The sequence below is a fragment of the Falco punctatus genome, assembly GCF_963210335.1.
Source record: "Falco punctatus genome assembly, chromosome: 7".
Taxonomy (NCBI): Eukaryota; Metazoa; Chordata; class Aves; order Falconiformes; family Falconidae; genus Falco; species Falco punctatus.
The window spans coordinates 17,290,458-17,312,758 of NC_137587.1; the positions used below are offsets into that span (position 1 = coordinate 17,290,458).

The 22,301-nt window shown below is 40.5% G+C and overlaps 1 protein-coding gene across 8 annotated transcripts in view; it reads right to left on the reverse strand.

Annotated features, from left to right (window-relative positions):
- Positions 1-22,301, reverse strand: part of MEIS2 (Meis homeobox 2) — a 174,645-nt gene that overhangs the window by 105,316 nt on the left and 47,028 nt on the right. For all 8 annotated transcript variants that reach the window (XM_080394742.1, XM_080394740.1, XM_080394743.1 and 5 more), the window contains one exon: positions 16,532-16,677. In XM_080394742.1, the coding sequence (XP_080250868.1) occupies positions 16,532-16,677 (146 nt within the window). The remainder of the gene's footprint in view (positions 1-16,531; positions 16,678-22,301) is intronic.

Here is a 22,301-nt window from a genome sequence, read left to right on the forward strand (position 1 = left end):
CCTGCCAGAAGTTTGGAGGACATAGTGGCCTTCTGGGATCGTCCTATACTTGCATCATTTCTTGGACCCATCGCCACCCACTGCTGACCCTTATCTGGCTCAGTGGACTACTGATCTGGCCAATAAAGCAGGTTATATTTAGTCAAAACCAAGAAAAAACATTTGTTAAAATGCTTTAAAAATATTTAATATTACCTGCTCCTTCTCACAAAACATTTCTGCTGCTAAGTGGTTTTCATTACTATGAACAGCATTTTTAAAATGCTAATCATTCTGCCATCTCCTGTCTCTCAGATAGAAGAAGGGGAATGTTCACCTACAAATGTAAATGATGTTAGTAATCTCAGTCACAAATTAGGGTGTTGGCATAGTATTTACACTTTTTAAAGTACACAAAGCTATTTTAAATGTATATATTAGCGTTGCAGCAGATTTAATCCATGTCTCAGTGTGAGAAGCAGCAGAAAAGTAAGACCTGGAAGACTTGTGGTAGGGTTGATTAGGAGAAAAATAATCAGCAGGTGAAAAGAAAAACCAAACCAAAACAAATCAAAAACCCCATACCAAAACAAAAATGGAATAGCTCTGCAAATTAGATGAAAAGGTTAGGAGTGAATAGGAAGACCGGGGAACACGAGTATATTGTACTGTCCTCCCTCAGGAGTTAAAATGACATAGTCCAAGTGCTCTGCTGTTGGCCAGTTGTCTTTATCTAATGCTCCTCTCATCCTTAATTGTCACATAGTTAGTTCTACTGAGAGAGCAGAGGTTATCCAGTGTATTGAAGTCCAGAGGCAAGGATTGTATACACAATGCTGAAAATCAACACCTGCTGAGCTATAAATAAAAAATAATAAATCTTAACTACATTAGAAAATACAAGCAACTTTTTATTTCTTTCTCAAAAACACATTTGCTTAAAAAAGCACTGAAATATGCTGTAATTGTGCCAAAGACTGTAACACTCCCTTCAACCTGTTTATCTTTGAAGACCATAACTAAGGAGGACAAACTGGTTTATAGTCAACAGAAGTTGGAAAAGAACTGCACTCACAATTTTTCTCTAACACTAATTTTCCTTATCTAAGAATCTTGCTTGATTAAAATCATGGGGCAATTAGTAGTGGAGTGAAGAGATTACTTTCTGTTGCAAAAAGACAGCCAGCCTTTACAAGTTCTACAAATGAATAATTCAGGCTCAGTTCTCAGCTGTGTCCAAGCATGAGGAAACCAAATGCTTCTGCTTGTGGCTTTCTGATCCCAGGGCTGGCGGGGGACTAGTTCAGTACCTAATACCATTCAGTGCCAGCTCCCAGGTTTGTTGGAACACTCTTGTTAAACCTTTTCCACACAGGAGTCACCCCAGCACTTTTAGGACTGCCCAGCCACTCTCTTTCACTCAGATGAGTGGCAGAAGGTGGTTAAGCTGACAACCTGTTTTTAATAACACCTCCACCCCCACCCTATCATAGTTGCCTCTACTAAGAAATGCGTGATGGTGGCCTTGCTATGCTATCCTGTGTTCTTTATTATGAGGCAATATCCACACAGAGAAAGCCTCTGACTGCTTAGCCCCTTAGACACAGTTCCACAGACTCAAATAAGTATTGTTCTTTCCCACCAAAAAGGACTAATTGAAGATGAGCTAGGAAAAATCAGCAAAGTGGAACAGTGCATCTATAGGATAACTATCACAACCACACAGTACCATAGTCATTTTTTATAAAGGTGGGGAGAGTGAGCAGAGGGAAAAATAACAAGTTAATTCCTTATCCTTTTACTAAGATTTAGTCAAATACACTGAGATCTGTGAATAGTGTACGTGGCATAGCAAGAAACAGAGCCATCACTGAAAGCTGACTATTGAAGACAAAAAAACAGTGTAGGGCACACAGCCCTCTGGCAGAACTGTGACAGACCAGCAAGTGTCCTCTGAGGTGCCTAGGTAGGCAGAGGGCCACTAAACTATGGCAATATGGCTCAGAAAGGTTGAAGCCTTTGATAATGGCTTTTCCATCAATCTCTTATCAGCATTTCCAACCACAGAAGTTTGCATGGCACTTGAGGATTCTAGGGTGGGAGAATGAAGACTGATGAGAGAGGGGGAAAGGAGATGTGGAAACTCAATCATCCCCTGCATCTTTTATTTTGCTGAGCAATAAATAAATAATCAGTACTAATGTTATTAAAGCAATTTTGCTATCTCAGGGTCAAATTCTGAAAACAAACACATGGCCTGACTGGCCTGCAGAAATGCATTTGAGGACAGTTTGATCCAATCTGGAGTACTGGTGATCTGTAAGTTTGATCTAAATCAAAATTATTATTTCTGCTAGGAACATGGGAAAAGCTGGCATAAAGAAAAAGCTGTGACATGAAGCATTTGTTTGGATCAAGTACAACTTACTCCTGTCTTCTGTATCCTTGAGTGTGATTTTCAGAAATAATCAAAACAAAAGTGACAAAACCCAAAAACCACAATGAGCAAACAGCAGCTTTTAAGTGCTGTGGGAACAGAGACATTTGTTTAAGTAACCACTGTTTAAAAAATGCATACATAGTAACACCAAAATAAACAGCTTGCAATGTTGTTTATTTTAAGATACACAATAGTAATGTAAAGTGCTGCATGCACTGAATTCAGGGTGTACTAACATTATTTACAGTTCTGAAGAGCAGTAGGAAAACTCAGCTCCATGCCAGAAGACTCCCTGTTCAGAGAGCAAAGGTCAGTACTCGCTGCTTTTGCAGCCAGGAGGATTTCAACATGCAGCCATGGAAAGCTCCCGCTCTCTTTTCTTGTGCAGGTAACTTCTGAACCGTGTATCAAAATTCTACAAAAGGCACTTGATGCCAATGGCATCTTTAAAATGGATACACAAGCCCATTCCTGAGAAGGATAATTAAGAGGGAGAAAAAGAGATCTTTGCCCTGTCACTTCGCTTCTTTGAAAACCTTCCAAACAGGCCTGACTCCCTAGACTATGTTGAGCCAAACAAAAAAACCCCCCCCAGAAAGAAGAACACTAACAAAACTAAGCAGTGGCGTTCTGAAAAGTGACTGACTTACTGAACAGATTTATGTCCATCCCTGTGTGTCTGAATTGCATTTGGCTCTTGGCTGACAAAAAATGCCATTGACTTCAAACCGTAACAGAAGTTTGTGCTATTTTTCTTCATAAAGCCAACCTAGCTATAGGCAAGAAAACTGGACTTTATTCTGACCACTTCATCGTCTATTTATTATTGTAATTGCATAGATTTACTATTGTAATTGCAACATTACTGTTATCATATAATCCCTGTGACTGCCAACAAATGAGCCAGAAAGAATCCAACTTGGATCTCAGATCCCAGGCTAAATTTGTAATTCTGGCAATGAGGGAGGGGGGAGGAAAAAGCAAGCATTTTTCTGCCATGCAAACTGAGCTCATTTGATCTGGAAGTCATTGAGGCAAACGTGGAACCCCACAGTTACATTATTATAAAGTAATGTTCAAGAGCAAAATTTCATTTTAAATTCCAAATACAATCTCTTTCTTCTCGATGCTTTTGAGGAAAGCTGTGTGTAAAATTCAGCACTTTGAGTCAGCAGGCACTCAGTCAATATTTTCTTGGGGTCATTCTGCCTCTCTGAGGGCCCAAGCTTTGTTTTGAATCCTGGCGTCAAATTGCTGTAAAAGTCTGTAAGTGAAAAACAGGTGAAAAGGCCATGTTTTTCACCTCTTTCGGCATTTGAATTTCTGTGTAAATCCACAATCAACCTAATTTTGCATTAAATTTGGATTGTATCCATGTCCTTAAAAATCAACATGGATTTTGAATGGCCAAATGACTTTTGGTGGTTTGGGTTGTCTTTTCATAGAACCGATGTTGCAGCAGATGCTGGAAATATTGGGGAACACTAAGCTGAGTAAGGGTTGATTTCAGACCTATACCTTCCCCAGATATTTGTGAAACTTCACATTATGTGAATGGAAAGCAGTGTATGTCTCATGACACCGTCTCTGACTCTGAATATCTGAAAGGCAGCTGGTTTTAACATAAGGTCCTCGCTACAAACTCGCTTCCTTTGTTGGTCTGACAGGGCTCAAGCCTGGCTGACCTTCAGCATCCACTCAAACTCCCAGTGCCTGAAGGAACAGTAATTATATATTTCTCTTAAGCCTAATTCTTCATTTTGGGTTTCAGACCCATTTCTAACTTGACTTTGCAAGTTAATTTTGCAGCAATTTTTCCACTGACAGATAAATGAAATGTCATTAAGAAAGTTGAAACAAATACAACAAAAACTTAAACCTGAAGGAAGCCAAATCTGGGAAGGTTTCCTTCTGAAAACAGCTCTAATTTCAACATATTTTTTCAGTTTTTTAATCATTAATAAGAAAACATGGAAATAGGAGAAATGCTTCGGGCAACACTACTTTAATGTAACCCCAGGAATGCAAGATGTTTCTCAGCAGTATTTCTTCAAATGTGTTTTTGGAGTCTAGTTTTAAAAGTGCTAAGCAAAGGTACTTCCACAGATTGTTCTACAGTCCCAGCGACTGGGGTTTATTTTGGTTGTTGAATTCCGTTATTGCTGCAAGGTGTTTTGTTCCCCCTCAGTAATTTCTCCTCTTGTCTGTAGCCTGTGCTTATTCACCAATTCAGTATGCGTATTCTGTGTCTATGGATAGATCGTATATTTTGGGGATGGATGGGGAGAGCACTGGAAATAACAGAACAGCTCTTATTTCTCTCATTTTCTTTCAGCCTCTGTTACACTTTTTTGGGAATAAGGGCCCTGATAGTCCAGGCTCTCCAAACATCCTTCTATATCTTTCTTAGACTTTCAGCAGACTGGCCTCAGGCTAGTTTCATAATCATCAAGAAAGAAAACAGTCCTGATGTTCAGCATGAGATCATAACACGGTGATCTCACTCTGAACATTACCTTTCGCTACAGCAGCTCTATTGACTTCTTTGCTTAGAACAGTTTGAATTTCCCACCAGCTCAGTTGTGTGATATTTGGCCTCTTTTAGGCGAGATACCTTTCCGCAGAGTGAGCCTACAGGGCACTGACTAGAAAGCTCATGAGCCCCCAGGCCTTGTTTGAAAGAGTTTTCAGTCTCAGCAAGAAGTTTGCCGCAGCACTTGTTCGGGAGGCAGCAGAGGATGTTACAGCGTTACCAAGTTGAGGAGCATGGTATCATATATTTTCAGCTGGGGCTTTGAGTAGGATTCAGATCCCAGGAGCTAAACTTGGGATAGTTTAACAGTTCTAGGGTTACGTTTATTCATACCCATGCTGGCAAGACACCACAGTCTTGTTTGTTTGTAGACAGTTTATTTTCCTGCTGCACATATAGTTTTGCACTGGTTCATAGTGGGATTTAATCTCCTTTGCGAGCATTATTGCTCTCTAAATGGACAGCTTTGGGGGAAGAAAAGAGGGAGAAACAGGCAAGAGCCTTTTATCTGTGGTTTGTTTGCATCCAAGAGCATTGTGGGATGTAAGTTCAGGTTTCACAGAGCCAGGACAGCTAAGATTAATTATAGCAGTGAATTGTCTGCAAATGCCTAGGGTAGATATGCACTAAGTAGTGGGATTTTTCTGGTCTGAGAAGTGTTTGCTTGGCATTTAATGGCCACCATACAACACATGCATACAAAGCAGGCCGTTTAAAATTGAGATGTAAGCAGGCATACTATGTGGAACAATGTGGGCTTCTTAGGATTGTCCTAAAACTCTGCAGCTCATCCCACTGTCCACAGAGATGTCCATACCAACTCAGGAAGCACATGTCTTTCCTAAGAGATGGTAGTTCATGCAATAAAGTGTTTATGTGGAACTGCAAGAAACATGGTTGAAAAGAGGCAGACCAAGTAACACAACTCTTGGAATAGTCTGCCAAAACAGGAAAGAAGAGTGGAAGAGAGAAGTAAATGAAATTATTTTTCCCTTTTGCTGTTCACAACAACTAACTTGTTTTCACATATGTTTCCATTTCATTTCCTACTTCATATCTGAAAGAGACCAGAATATCCCTTTAAAGTTGAAATTGAAGCACCCTTTAAACATTTAGATTTTGAAGTGATCCCTCAAATTAACCAAATTTCCTTGCAATTTAGGAGTGCCGCTGTTCCTATGCATGTATGCATTCCTATGCACCGTTCCTTTGCTGACTCCCCCAAATACACACGTGACTTTTCTGACCACATAATGCTCCTTATTCCTGTTGTTACCACACTTATCATGACCTTTCTCACTATTCACATTCTGTATCCCTGAATAGTCCATGTGTGGACTATCAAAACAGCTGTCAGCTCTCTGCATGCGCTCCTCAGTACACAGAGAGTTGCTCAACATGAATCAGGGACTTTGCAGTGGCCTTTCTGTCCCTTACTCTTCACTCTAGGTCACCCTCCCGCTTCCCAGTTCTTCACTCAAGCACAAGTGGGATGCACAAGTGGGAAGCACCTGGATGAATCAAAAGAGTCAGCAGAAGGATCAGGAGTGGCTGGAAAGCTGCCAAAGTCCTATTTTGCATCAGGAAACTCCCTGGGCTGTTGAGGAGGGGAATATCCACCAGTGACTTCTTGAAGTACAAAGATGCATTTGTTAATGCTATTGCACTCTCTTTATTCTGCCTCTTGCCCCTGGGCTAGCGGTTGATGCCCAAGGTTGTTTCTCTTGCTGCTTTCTGGGAAAGATATTTGATACCATTTGCATGCAATAATCACCACTTCAGGTCACCAGCAAGGAAAGGACCTGACAAACAGAAAGAACCCCAGCCACTTGAGCTAAAATAGCTTGCAGCAATCAAATGTTGTCATCTACAGTGTAGACCAGAAAGAACAGAACACTCTTAACTTTATGTTACATGCTCCCTCATAAAGGGAGAATCACCCTAAACTTTCAAAGTCTACAAAAGTTCAAGTATTTGAGTATTTGTACAAGCATTGCATGACTGTCGTGCTAGTTCAGCAGCAGGATAAAACCACAACAGAAGTACAGGCCTTTGTAATTCAGCTGATGCTAAGTAGAAGACACAGGTCTCATGCAGAGTTTTTCATCTGTAAATATCAAAAGCACTCTGAAAAGAATCTGCCATCGTTATGCCATAGTATTTAAACAGGGAAACTGAGGCATGGTATCTTGCCATGGGCACAGCTAGAAACAGAACTGAAATCTCCCCATGTCTGCCAGAGCTCGCTTGTGCTAAAGCATCCCAGGGATGATGGTGAAGGTTCAGCCACAAAAGAATGTGACAAAGAGCTGAGCACTCAAGAAAGTTGTCCTCCTATCACAAAACAGGGGATCCTTGAAAGACCTGTTAAGCGCAATTTTTTGATAAAATGGCCATAGTGTTTAATGACTATTAAGAGACAAAAATGTGTTTATCTGTCTGTCTGTCTCCCATTATGATTTTACTGCTTCATCTTGTCCATTTTTTCCAAAGAGATCAGAGTTCCATTGGAATTAATGGAAGCAGGACTGAGAAGCACACACTGTTTGGCACTAACCTGCCGAATTATCTGCCAAATATTTGAACACAGACAAATTAAACCTGCATTTTTTACCTTACCTGGGAGGAAACAGAACCGCTTTTATAAAGATCCACGCACGTTCACAGAATATCAACTATCAATGCAGCTTACATTGTCTTTGGGGTTTTTTTAATTGGCATAACAATCTTCAAAGTAGTCTGGACTAGGCCATGATCTTACAAAAACCTATTCCTTTTATATACTTAGTATATACTAAGAAAGTGAACAGGAGCTTTCCCATTTTTATGCAGCTGGGTCAGTATTTCCACAGTACATCCACCTTAGAATATCAAGCTGCCACTTTGAAATGTACCTCAGACCAAACAAAAGCTTGATCCAGATGATAGCCAAATTTCTATAGCATTAAACAAACTAATATATACAGATTTTTTAAAAACACTAAACTAAAATATTTGCTGCTGTTTACTTGGTTACTCCGATTCTTTGTGCTGAGATTTAACATCATGAGATGTTAAACATTTTATGGACATAAGTAGTCAGCTGCTACAAATAAAATATGTGTTTTCAACTGCCATCATAAAAAGGTAAAACCAAGACTTAAAAAAATCTTTACGGCATTATACAGTGAGTTGACAACCTATCATCCAGTATTAGACAAAACAACTGAAATTAGTTCTGGCATATTTGGGGCTAGTGGATAAAAATAAAAATAGCAAATGTAAAAGCATGAAAACTGTATTGCCATTATGCTTAAAGACAATAATAAATCTAAGGATGCCAATGATTGCTTTGGGTACTACAAACGACTGCTGCCAATCAACTCTAAAATATGTAATGCATGGTGTTCTAAGTATCCTAACTCAAGGCAAACTCTACAACACCACAAGTAATATTGTCTGCCACAAACTGCTCTTTTCATTAGGCGACAATAAGAATTGACATCTCCATTTTTTAGTAGTTGTGGAACTGTTCGTCAGAAATGCGCTTTTTTTTTACAGTATAACTCTAATTTTACAGAAAACTTCTTTGAAACCAATTACTCTGCCCTTGGATCTTGAAAGGAAGGTCTTAAATAAACATGTCCTGAGGCAAAAGTGAGAGGCAGTATCACTTTGCACAAACAGCAGCAATTGCTTTTTCCCTAAAAATATACTTTATATATACATATACTCGTGCCCACACTATAGAGAAAGGGAGGAACCATGCGTTTTCTGATGACAACTGTTTTAGGCAGTGGAACTTGAAAATACTCAAAAGAATTCTCACCTCTAGTTGACTGTGATCTTGATTTTCAAAGGCTGCAGTGCACAACATTTATTAGTGCAACGCTCTTTGAGTGTTTAAACACTATTTATATTTGCATATGCTTTAGTTAAATCCCCTTTTACCTCATGAGCCTCGAAGCCACAACTCTCTATAAATGAATTCTTGTCACTACTACTTCCTTGTTTCAATTACTTTAAGGAATTCATTACTTGGACTTTGGAATTCTTTCTTCTTTTCTTTTCACTCAATTCCTGTACTGACTGCAAAGCTTTGTAATCTGACAATAACAACCAGAAAACACCGGTGGCTGATCCTATCTTTTGCTAGGCCACATTCAGCTTGCTCTGTTGAGGCTTTTTAATCAAGTCTCAACTAAAATCATGCACATGTTTTTCATTACAGTAACTCCCTATTTGAAAATGGCAGGTAAAATATTAAATTGGGAAGCAACATCTAGACCCGTTATCTGATGGTTTGGCAGTGGCTGACCTCATATGCCACATGAATGAAATTCACCTCGCTGCAGCCCTGACACACTGTGTTGCCTGTTGAGAAGGAGGAGGGGGCAAAATCAGGCAGGGCAGTGGGGAAAAGGGAAAAAAAAGAAAAAAAGAGATGTGAAGGTAAAGCACAACTAGCTAACATCAGACAAGGTAGTAAGAAAAACTATTACAGCAGGCTTGGCAAAGGACCATTAGGTAGGCTCAAGAGCCTAAATCGTTCTGGTAGCACTGTGAAAGGACTTTGCTGTAGTCCCTCAGCCTGCCAGGGGGGATTCAGGGAGGGAACAAGGGTGATGAGGAAGGGAGAGCTGGAGGGGAAGGGTGATGTATTTCATTTGCTTGTCCCTTGCAGGATTTGCAATTCAGGGCTTGTTTGGGGTGTGTGTATGAGTGTGTGTGAATTTCCCCCTATATATAACTTGGAATCTTATTAGATAACAACTTGGTGACACTCCAAGTCCAGTATTCCTCAGAATGCTATTTTTGAGGCTGAAACACACAACATATTTTGATGTCCAAAGAAGTACAATAAAGATCCCCCTTCAAAATAAAACAAGAAGTCAAAAACAAAAAAGAAGGGGGGGGGGGGGGGGGGGAGGGAAACCAACCCAAATGCACATGTAATAATTTCCAGGCGGCCTTCCTGTGATTGTATCCGATTATTTAAATTTCGGACTGTCTCTTTAATTTGAGGAGCGGGGAGAGAGGCGACAGATGGCAGACAGAATTGACTTATGTCCTCTATTCTTCTGCAGAAGAAGGGGGAGTGCAGAAAGTTTGATGGAGGCAGAAGCTACAGTACGCAGGCCTGGCTATAACTATCTAATAGGTCTTTTGACGGATCGGTTCGGAATATTTAGGTTTTTTTCTCCCCCAGACAGGCTTTGTAACAAACCCACGGTCCTGGAGGTTGCCATGGGTGATGAGAGCGCTGACATCCAGTTCCAACTACAAATAAGCACATGACAAATGGGCCCAGAGCCCTTCGACAGCCCTGAACCTTGGTGACCCCCTAAAATACCCAGCCACCCTGTGCCCACGCCCCAAAAAAAAAGCATTACTGAGTATATTTTTTAAAACTGAAAGCTTGCACTTAATTGGAAACACTGCCATGTAACCAAAATGCTTAGGACAGCATGTACAAGTAAAAATAAATCACGCAGCATTGTTATTTAATGCGCTGTGACATCATTTCCTGAAATTAAACAGAGATGACACAGATTCAGACAGTCCCTGCTAAGGTTCAGTTCAAACAATTCACAGATGTTTTCCTCCAGCCAGCAGAAAACAATGCGGGGTTTAAAGCACTCCTCTCCCGCTCCCCCGCTCCCGCGCCCGCTCCCCAGCCTTTTCGCTGGTATGAGGAGGTATGGCAGTTTTAGAATACATGCTCCCGCAAAAATATTCTTTTTTTAATTTAATTACTCAGGCTGTTGTACTAAATAGATGGATCATTGTGTCACAAAAGCATCAATTTTTCAGAAGAAATAACAGATGTCTATGTAACAATGATTAGATTAACCACTCCCAGACAAAGCTAGCTTTTGAGGCCCACACACCCCATGACCCCGGGTTCCCTCTTCTGTAGGGGGTGGATGTAGAAATGTCAGATCTAATCTCAGATTCCATTTTTAAAACAAACAAAGCCCCACCCCCACCCCCATTTCAGCTCTTTTCTTTTAAGGCTTTGACGTTTAAAAGGTACATGAACGCTCAGTCTGTTGCTAAATCTTGGGGACTGATTTCGTGGCCGAGGACAAGGGGTGTGTGGAGGACGCAAGCTTTGGGCCTGGGATCAGGAGTGACATTTTGAGGAAGGTTCCCAGTTTTATTCTGTGCAGGCCGGTGGTGCCATAGCGCAGACGGGCAGGACAGGAGAGGGGTGCTGGTGACATTAAGTAGGTCTATGCCACCACCAGCAAAAACAATGCATGTCAAGAGCAGCCGCCAGCCCTTCTGATGAGCAACCAGAGCAACCTTGGGGTGCCAAGGTGCACAGCCCCATCAGGGACACCAGGACACCAGGTCATGGGAGTTTAGCATTCAGACACTGTTTTTTTCTCCAGTACTAGGGTGAAATCACTTAACCTCTCCTCACAAAGTTTACCCAGCTGAAAAACGAGCAAATATTATTTTGCGCTTCCAACTGGGCGGTGTTTGTACAGTCAGGGAGGTCTGTCCTACACCAGCAGGCAACTCACTACCTGGCTGCACAGTCAGCACACGGCCAGTCTAGCTTAAAAGGCAGACCTGGAATAAAACCGTACCTTAGGCACCTCCAGCTCTCTGACTACATGGTGCACTGAAATGGCACAGAAATGGCAGCTGTGCAAACCCACATGCAGGTCATTTCACAGGACAATCAGAGGGCATCGTCCGCCTCCTCAGTGTACCCCGGGAGCGCACAGTGCATCACAGCGCAGTCCAACGTGCACTAAAATTCACCAGAATGTCTTCATATTCTTGCATTTTCTTGAGTGTCCCAGCCTTCTTGTCATTATTTTAACTGGGCAAAGGTCTGTTGTATTTTTGGGTTTGCTTTTGTTTCTTTTAAGTAGAGCAAAACCTGCAATGTGAAGAACGTTTCTGCTAGACCAGGACTCTGAGGAAAGCTGTTTTACTGTTTGACAGGAAAGTAAGCTCTTCAGTGTGGAGTGCAATGGCCAGCTATGTTCCTAACCCTCCTTTAAGTATTATCGCTAAAATCATGATATGGGAGGAAATATTTATGAAGGTGGGATGGCTTCAAATGTTTTGAAAGCTTGCTCCATTAAAAGCTTGCTCCAAGATTGGCTTGGGTTGACAACAGTCATCTCTAGAATCAAATATAATGAATAAATAAAATAGCCACCCTGTATAAAAAGCTCGGTAAGCCATTCATCAAAATATGATAGGGATATATTCTCAGATACTCCCACACAAATACAGATATTTCAGTAAGACTGTTCATATTATCTAATCTGGCCACCTGAATACAGCAAGCTATGAAAATTAATTCAGGTGAATACAAGACCTGTGGCTGGTTCATTTTAACACATTCCAGCAGACCTTGCTCTAGCCTGATACCAAAGCAGATGAAACCAAAATCTACTCTGCAAGACACTTTGAAGACTAAGATTTTCAGCCAGAAGATTGCAGAAATCAGGCTAAAATGACACTGTTCAAACAAATGTTAAGAGACAGAACTTCAGCTAGCAAAAAAAGCAAAAAGCCAGTTTGACTCCACTGACTTTAGGGGAGCCATCCCAAATACCACCAGGTAGGAATATGGCACCATCATAAAAAAGGTTTCGTTTGCAGGCTACCATCAGTATATCTCATACTTTTAGTTGAGATATACATCTTACAGACTAACAAAAGAAACAACCAAAACAGAACGTTAACAAAAGGCATCACTCCAGGTAAGTGTCAAAGAATAAATGCATCTCTGTTCTACCAGCTCTGTAAAAGAAGGAAAAAACGTTGAGTGTAGCAAAAGTGTAGTCCTCAATACACCACGCTGCAGAAAGGGCTGAACTACCAGAGGTACAAGTCCATAGAAGGGTATAATCACTTCCTTCATAACTTTGCTCTCTTCTGACTATGTACATACATTTTAAAGGTCCTCCATCCTTCAAAAGGGCACGGGAGAAAGGGGGGGGGCGGCTCTGTATAGCTGCTGGTAAGAAATTCTAATCTCAACATTGGTGTAAACTAGAGGTGTCTATACATTTGTGCACTTCCTGTTTTCACTTCATGATCAAATATGTTCTTTGCAGGGCAAATAGGGGAGCACTTGAGGGAGGAAAGCAGAGATGTCTGAGAGGCTAATTGAGTGTACTAAGGACTCCTTGGCATAGAGGAAAAGGAGTCTTCCAAAGCGATGAATGAACTCTCGGCTTGGGTCAGATTTCTTGCTGTTTCTTTTCTTTAACCACCTTTGAACTCAAATAAAAACAGCCTTAATGTCAGGTTTACCTTTCTGATGTCGTAATCTTTATGTACTATTGAAAAGCTTATACTACCAGACTAGGATTTCCTCTACTTTCTTAAACACTGGATATTATCCAGAAAAAGCATACACATTTCCAACCAATTCATCCTCAGATCTTTCATCTTCCGGTACTGTTGTAATTCCAAATGTAAGACAGAGCTCAGTAAGTGAATGAGAACATGACAGAAGCTCCTATTCCTTGCGTTTGATTTCCAACAATAAAAACATGCATGTGTATCCTATTTCAAATATAATTAAAGTTGCTGCAAAATGGAAGCTGTGATAGGGTTTAGAAATTGTTTTGAAAGACACAGCCTGTCAGATACATTCATTCTACAACAGAGTTCAAGTGCCTGTCTTTTCAAAAAAGCCACTTAGGCAATTCAATTTTTAAAATCAGCTACCTTAGGAGTTTGCAAACTGATAGAATAAAGGAAAAAAACAGCATTTTATTTAAAATCATAAGTAAATTCAATTAGTCAGAGCTGAGTTACTCTCTGAATTTGACAGTCTAAAGGAATTTAAAGTTTAATCCATGCCATAAGAGATGGACTGCCACTGCCTCTCCTTCCAGGGAAACCAGAGGTTAATGATTTTTGTCATATTGAGACTAACAGCTAACAATTGCTACAGTTGGCCTTTAGTATTTTATTTGTCCTTTTGAGGTATTCAGAATAGGTGACAATGGCTTGCAGTTGAGAACATATGTAGAGAGACCCCTGTGGCTTATGGAAAAGTTGCTCCATGCTGGTTGGGTGTTTGAAAAAAAAATACAACCAGAGCTCTTTTATGTTCCTCTCCTTAATGAATGCATGAATGTCAAAATGTACCAATGGCCCATTCAGGGGGCAAAGCCTAAGCAGCTCCTTCTTTAAGAACACATCCTGAGATGTAAAATACATTTGCTTAACAAATTAAAATAATGAGATAATTCAATTAGTTTCTTTAAAAAAAAAAAAAAGAGAGAGGAAGAAAAAAGGGTACATCAGGGGATTATTGTAATACAAGAACAGGTCATAGAGCACAAAGGAGGAACAAACCAATTTGAAATAAGGTTAGAGTAGTAATGAAGGAATGTACATTGAATCATGGACGTCCATTGTAAAGATATTTACTTGAAACAATAAAATTGTACATCACAGATTCCCCCGTTCTGGCTCAGCCAGCACTGTGCTTTGAATGGACAAGCTAATTTGAGAAAAAGTGTGAGATCTTTAAAAGAAAGGAGTTCTCTTCCTTCCCTGCATGTGTTTATGGCAAGAATCTTTCTGAATTTACATTGCACTGGTCAGGGGTCTCCATTATCAGTTTGCAGGTCTGAGAATTACAGCACAGTAAATCTTTCAACACCTGCAAACTCATTAAAGCCTGGATGGTAAAAGGTTTGGGGCTTTTTTGTGTTCATTTAATTTGATTTTTGCGAGGCCATCCTCACCAGTGATGGCAAATTTCCTCAATTCATGCAGGATGGAGAGGGTCAGGAGAGAGAGGATGGAAACAAGGAAAAGGGATTTTAAAAAGCCAGGAGGACTTTCCTCAAGAGGAGCGAGAGGCAGTTGACTGTTTAATAAGCATGTGTCAAATGCTTTCAAGGAGTATGTGAGAAAGGAAGGCAGGGAGAAAAAAAACAAGATATCACAAATTGCATAAAAGGAAACAGAGTTAACACAGAGACATTTACAAAACAAACTGGTTTATTTGTGGCCTTGCTTTTTGCTGTCTGCCTGTACTACTCCTCTAAAGATACCCTACAGCAAAATGAAAAACCCTCCACTCACACTCACTTGACTTCCAAATTAAAAACATTTTACAGGTTAGTAAATCTCCAGCTGAGGTGATGTAGCAAAGAACAGCTGTGAAGTAATTTTGATAATGATGAGAATAATAAGCACATGGCAAGGTTCAGGGCTTTGCTGTTGCAGCTTCAGTGCTCCTGAATAGATAAAAGTGATTAAATACTCCTGATTATCCCTGACCAATATGTAATGGATTTACAGCCCTTTCAATTAGTCAGTATTTGCTTAGGACTCATTATTTTGTCTTTGGTTAAGTAATCAGCCCAGAGACTCATGTTCTGTCTAATTCCTCTGAGCCAAGTGGGTACAGGGCACCTGACCTTTGAAATGGCCATAGCTGGGAGGCAGGAATAACCACTACTCCAGCAGAGACACTGGCTATTCCAGCTAATCCTGACCCCACAGGCCAGATCAATGCACCTTAGTTTGCTACTAATGTCCTTACATCAAAATGATGGTTTAGAAATGTGGATCTATTGCTCCCCCCTTTAGCTGTGCTGCTAGCAGAGCAGTTCAATAGTCCCTATCATAAATAAATCGGGTACCTTGTCCTGAAATCATTATACTGTAACCAACATCAGCTACCATGAAAATTTATAAAACTTTGGTAGAAGAAGAGGTAGTTAATAACAGTTAGCATTTTAAGAAGTGAGAAACAATTTTACAGTGAGAGGAATAGGAAAATCAATTGATAATTTTACCAGTTTCCAGTGTCCCTAGTTTTTCTGTGGAACCGTGTTTTGATGCCTAAGTGAAGCTATAATAGTCAACAGAACACCAACACATGAAACCAATTGCAAGCAGGATAAAGATAGTCCATGAAGAGTATTGCTTTTTAACATATTTGATCTCTCTTCCCCAAATGTGAATATGGCTAGCTGTTAATGTAATGGACTTGAAGAGAAGCTAAAAAGGTGCTTATTCTCTTTGTTACACAGCTGAAGAATTAGGGAACCTGTAAGCCTTCTCCATTTCTCACAAAGTAACAACGACAACTTTGCAAGCTGCTGCTTTGACTTCTCTAACATCCGCAGTGTGTGTCAGCACACACAGACTGGGGCTCTCCCTTCCACCATATACACAGGAAGTTTGTGAAAACAGAGACCAGCAATAAAGAATCCAGAAGGCAGAGCTTTCTATGTACTAAAGCAAGAAAAAACCCTTTTTTTTTCCTTAGGAACATTTTGAATAGTCCAAAGCAAACAATGGTTACTTTATATGTAGGTGTTGTTCCATGCTAAGGCTTTGTACTCTCTCTCTTTTTCTCTCTATAGGCATGTATGTGTGTATATATATATACATACATATATATAGGTTTCTTTCAGACTTGTCATGATTCCAAGAGCCAAGAAAAAAAAAATCAAAGAAAAAAAAAGCAACAATAATTGAGCCCTAATAATCATCCAAAAAATTATGGGGACAATTGATTTCTAATAGTGATGAATAAACCTCATTAGGCACATGAATAGAAATCTATTTTGGTTTGGGGCACCACTTACTGTGAGATGCTGGAAAAGCCACGCTCTCATGATATTTGTTGCTACTTTGGGAAAAATGCCTCTTTTCTTCTGACGCTTTTTGTCCTTGTCTGGGTCATCATCATCCCCTGTACCAGGTGAGGCTACACTGTTGTCTAAACCATCTCCTACAACAAAGAGAAAAACAGGAAGGAGGGGACATTTAATGAACAAGATATAGAAGCCAAAAAGGATCATTAATTACCAAGACACTACCACAGTTTTATTTTGATTTACTAGATCAGGCACACATAGTTTCTGATTATATATGAGTGCTGATACAAATATGTAAAAATTAGAAACCATGTCTCTCCAAATACTAATTTTGCATTTCACACATGCATATATCATTAATTCAATTACAATTGTGTGCTTGACATAGTGCAATAGCTCTTTGTCAATTATGGGATTCAACGTGGGAAAACCTGCCACAAGAAAACCCATTCACTGTAAATGCATCCCTACAACCATTCTGAATGCGTACTATAAGTAATCAAGTTAAATGTTCTGTAGTCTATATATTCGAGGCCCTCTGCAGAGGTGGCAGTAACCATGTCACCGTTCAGTGCACATAACACACTGTCAGATGAGCCCCTCCCCATAACCATCACCTCCCAACCCACATACATAGGCACGCACAAACACATACACCTAGTATGACCCTGCATATAGCATTTGCATGACATGAAAACTTCTACATCTCTGCATCAGTGATTATTATCATTAAAAAAAAAAAAAAGATGCACATCAAGGTAGAGCTCTCACTTAATCAGAACTTTCCATCAACATCTTTCTCTTCTGTGCTTTTCCCTGGCATTAATTGTGCATTAGCAAAAATCATTTACTTTTAACAGTCATAGTTATTTTTTCTTGCCCTCCAGCAAAAATGCCTTGAAAGCCTGCCTGGAGGGCATCTAAATTATGTATCTGAAAAACTCTTCTGGCAAGGCATTGCAGGACCCTTACTTTCTTAAAATTCATACGAGCACGTCTTCCTGTTTTTGGGAAGGCATCAATCAAGAGCAGCAATATATGCCATATTCCTACATTAATATTTGAACTAATAACTTTAAAAAAAGGAAAGAAACAAGATCCGACTTGTGGCATAATCAAATGCAAAATAAATGAAGAATACTGGGACAGCACTGAGACTTTATAGATTGCTGTGTTTTCCTTACACATCATTAGCCCGGAGCCACACGAAAGAGGAAAACAGAGAAGTGGAGAGTTTATGCTCCCTGCTGGTGTTTAAGAAGCCGAGGTCCTGGAAGGACATCTGGGAATTGTGCTGAGACGGTGGTTTTTGTAATTTAAGAATAGACATTCATTAGCAGTAAATGCCATAAATCCCATGCTAAGTAAAAACCTTGTCCAAGAAAGCCTAAAACAATAAACTCTGTGCTCAATGTAGCCTGAGCTAGACGCTCCATAGCTTCCTGAGGAATGCTATAGATTCATGAGCTAATTCCTATAGCCTTGTCTAGCTCTGTAGTGCTGCTAAACGAAATACGTTGCTGCTACATACAGTCCATTTGCTTCAAAACTTGCATTTCAGCTCCATCTTCCCTCCCGTGCCAGATCACCCTTCTTCCACTGCCTCCCCTCTGAAAAACCAACCCTTTTGGACTGGAGAGGCAGAAAAAGCCACAGCAAAGAGCTGGCAGATTAATTTTATTGACATTTCCATTTTCACTGCAATGTGATACCCTCCATCACATGGAAGAGATGACCCTCACTATTTACAGACTGACAGGCCACTTCATTACAACCACCCTGCCCCAAGGCAGAGCAGCTCCTTTCCATCTGCCCAAACACCAGAGCAAGACCCTGAAGTCACTGCTCTCTTTCTCATGCTCCTTTTCCTTTTTTTTTTTTCTTGTTTTGTTTGTTTGTTTCTGTTAACGATAGAGAATGGAGAGTCAAATCACAGCAAACTAATCAAAGAGATTACGGAAGCCCTAGACGCTGTAACCAACTGTTCGCTTTTGCATGTTGGTTGTTTAGAATGCGCTCCTTTCCCTTGCTCTCTCCTCCCCATATATTCCACCCTACCCCTCTCTCTCACACACGCGCATGCACACACACACACACACACACACACACACACACACACAGTTTCCACTATGCCAAGGAACTGCTGCAAGGCAAATTCTCACAAACACTAATGGCTTCTGACTGCTCCTTGGCAACCCCAGCATTTTAACCTGGGTGGATATGCTCTCCAAAATACAGACACTGGAGCTATCTCATCAGCTGTTCATGTGACACAGATGGAGAGTGGCTATTAGGAGCCAGGCAATGGGCCTTGGGGATCTGAGGTGCTGTACTGTAGCCTCAGGCAATTCTGAAAAGCAGTACCCAGAGATGGGAGGAAAAAAAATCCTACTGAAAGTGCAAGTTTGAAGTCAGTCAGTCTGTTTGTCTATCTGTCGTGCAGATAAAGATATCTTTGTCTCTTTATGTAAAGCTATGTGTGTATGCATAGGATGAGTGGAGCTATAAAACGTCTGCTCTGCACCATCCTTTCGCTCTGCAGAAGCACCAGTTTGCTTTCTGTATGGACAAATTCCTGTTTGTCTGCATAGACATAGTCTGTTTGAAAGCATCCTCGGCAGGAGTCACCCACATGCTAAATCAGTGTTTAGACCATTTGGAGAGGCTGTTAATATCCTAGTTTTAAAAAGCTAATAGCAGCCCAGGAGAGGAAAGTTCAGCTGAAGCTCCCATTGCCTTCCCACCTTAATCAGCAGTCGAAACTGACAGCAGCAAGAGTCAGTGCCTCCCTAATCTGTTCCGTAACCTCATGAAAGGACATTCAAATATCGTACCTCCAAACGACCTCCGAAGATGAATACAGCAAGATTTGTTGCTCCTGGTGAACTACAGGCCCAATCCTCCTAATCTATATTGTCGTAACTTTATTAGGACTACAACTGCTCACATTAGTGGAGACTGTTTCTAGTGGCAAGAAATCACAGAAGTAGCCCATAACTGACTTTTCCAAGATGGAATTATTTACTTCTTGGATATGGAGGGCCTGATCCTAGTTTTCTGTATCCAAATAAACATTAGTCACTTTAAATGAAGAAAAAGAAATTACCAAAAGTGAAATAAACCAAATACATATGAAAGTTACTCTATGCCAGACTGGATTAACTATATTATTAAATGCTGTATGAAGGAATCTAAATAATTTAAACCATCATTACAAGTGATTCTGCTTATGTGAACTGTTCATATCCTGATTTAGATAGTAGTTTGTTAGAAAAGTAGAGGCAAGTCCTAATTTGTATGGAAATTGCACTTACATAAGCACAGTTATCCGAGTTTTCTGGTGGGGAAATTAAGACTAGATTTTGGCCCACTGACTCTCTCTTTCACGCAGCAGCAAAAAAATGAAGGGTGACTCTCCTGCTTTGCACACTGTTCACTCCTTTATTCTTGTGCAAAGAGTACAAATGATTGCAAAACCCTACCACTGCTCTAGGGAAGCAGAGAGTTCCTAAGCGGCACTCTCTTTGTGGAGGTGTCAATGACTATGCAGGATTCAAGCCAGTAGAGAATTAGGCGTATTACCCAGCTTGTTTAAGATTATATCAATGCTATGTAGTAGTCTCAATAACTCTTATAAAAGATGGAGAGAATTTACAAGAGACTTTGCAGTGATCCACACAGGGTTCCTTAGAGACCTTCTCTTCTAGGGGAAGGGTTTGTGGAGGAGGCTGAAGATGCAAGTCTTCTTTACACAGCCAGAAGTTAGGTTTCCACATTAGCTCTGTGTGCCGACACTCTTAGCATGCACTGAGGGTTTCTTCTCACAAGATAAATTCTTTTGCATTGAAAACAAAGCAGACTACCTCTTATTTCAAAAATACTGAAAAAATAGTTGTAGAAGGCTTTCCATTGCATCATAATTTCAGACTTAACTTGCTGCAAACTGATCTCTTTGGACAGACTAGCTTGCTGACCCTGGTGTTCATATAGCTAAGAACTCGTCAGGAAACAGTCCAGCCCTACAGAAGGCCCATCCAACCTATCAACTAATTCCTTTTTGACAGTCCTCCACACTATCAGTATTATCTCAGCCCTAGTCCTTGTTTGTGTTCCTCACAGAGTAAAGACCCAGCAAGAGATGAAGCAAGTGCTGTTTAAGAAGCTGCTCATCTAGACTTTTCAACGTTCGTCAACACAATGACTAATAAATTCCCAATCTATGCAAAATGATAACTGAAAAGGATAACTCAGCTGGGCCAAAGCACAGAAGTCTGGTAACAACCTGGATCAAAACCCTAGAAATTATTTCTATTACCATCATAACAAGCAGAGCAATAAGAACAGTGATTTCTGGGAAAATATATTTCAGGACACAGTGTTTGAGTTTCTTTACCATCAGAGGTCCTTTACAGCTTTATGGTTTGTCTTGCTAAAGGACAAGAGAGAAGAGCAAGGCTATCTAAAGCAGGGGAAGACAAGACACTTCACCATTTTTCTAAAAATAGTGCAAGCAATATGAAAACCGAGTTAAGGGATTCTGAAAAGGAAGGCTGCAGTACAGTATGCTGATCTTAAGTAAACTGCTCTACAATCTTTCAGTTCAGTATTTTGATGGAGTAGAATATGTCGATATAAATGCAAAACAAAGGAGAATCGGCATGCAGCTTATATTCACAATTTGCAATTATTTGTTTGTACTTATAATGTGTCCATCTGGACACATTAAGTATTGTAAACCATTATTAATAAGGATGTTCAACTTAGCGATATGATCCACATCACCACCAGATAAAAATGATAAAAATCTGGTTAATTACCACTGCCAAAAAGCTGGAAAGAGAAGTGTCTGAATATGTTTTGAAGATAAGACAGTCTGTGCTGTAGGGAGGGCTAATAGAGAGGGAAGGTCAGCCCCAGAATCAAAGACCCTTCAAGAGAACTCCCTATCTCCACTCCACCCTGTTAAAATCATCAGGCTTTTAGCCTTACAGCTTCAGCAGATCACAGCTCTTTGAATGAAGTGCTGGCTGTGAGTTGGGGGTTTTTTGTCTTCCTATTAATGATCACTGTTCATGGAAGTTGACTTAGTTTCCTTACACCGTAGAGGCAATACTTATCTACTGTATCTTACTGCCTAGGGAAACTGAGCTAGGACAGGTTAAGGGCGGCAAGGCTGGGACTTCTTTGAAAACCACAAATAGTTCAAGTAGGAATCTCAGCTCAGATCAGTGCCATCGCCAGCAGTACTCTGCCAGTACGTGTGCTGGTTTTGCTGAATTACTTGACCACAGGAATAAAGGAGCCATCAGAAGCTGTTTAGGCCTGACATGGGCGTCTCAGGGTGACCTGCATGCTCAGCCACCACTTGCCCCATCCTGCAGTAAGGTGTCCTCAAGTGAGCTGCTCTAATCAGCCCCCTGCGTTCCCTCCCCTTTTGTGTCTCTGAGATACCAGACACATCTCATGGTGTCATATGGTCATATGTTTAAGTGACATATGTGTTATGTGTTCAGACATATAACGCGGTCATTGCTCTTGCTACAGAAGATGTTCTTCTCTTGCCCTTCTAGCAGCAGGGAGGCGATGAAGAGCTGGCCTTCTCGCTGCTATTCTTTTGGAAGATCTTTTGCTTTACAGAATATAACCCAGCAATTACACTGGGCTGATACTGTGAAGATGACACGTACGCATTTCACACAATCCAGGCATTAGTAACTATTGTAAATTCAAATAAAAAGAAAAGGAAGAGGGCTATCAG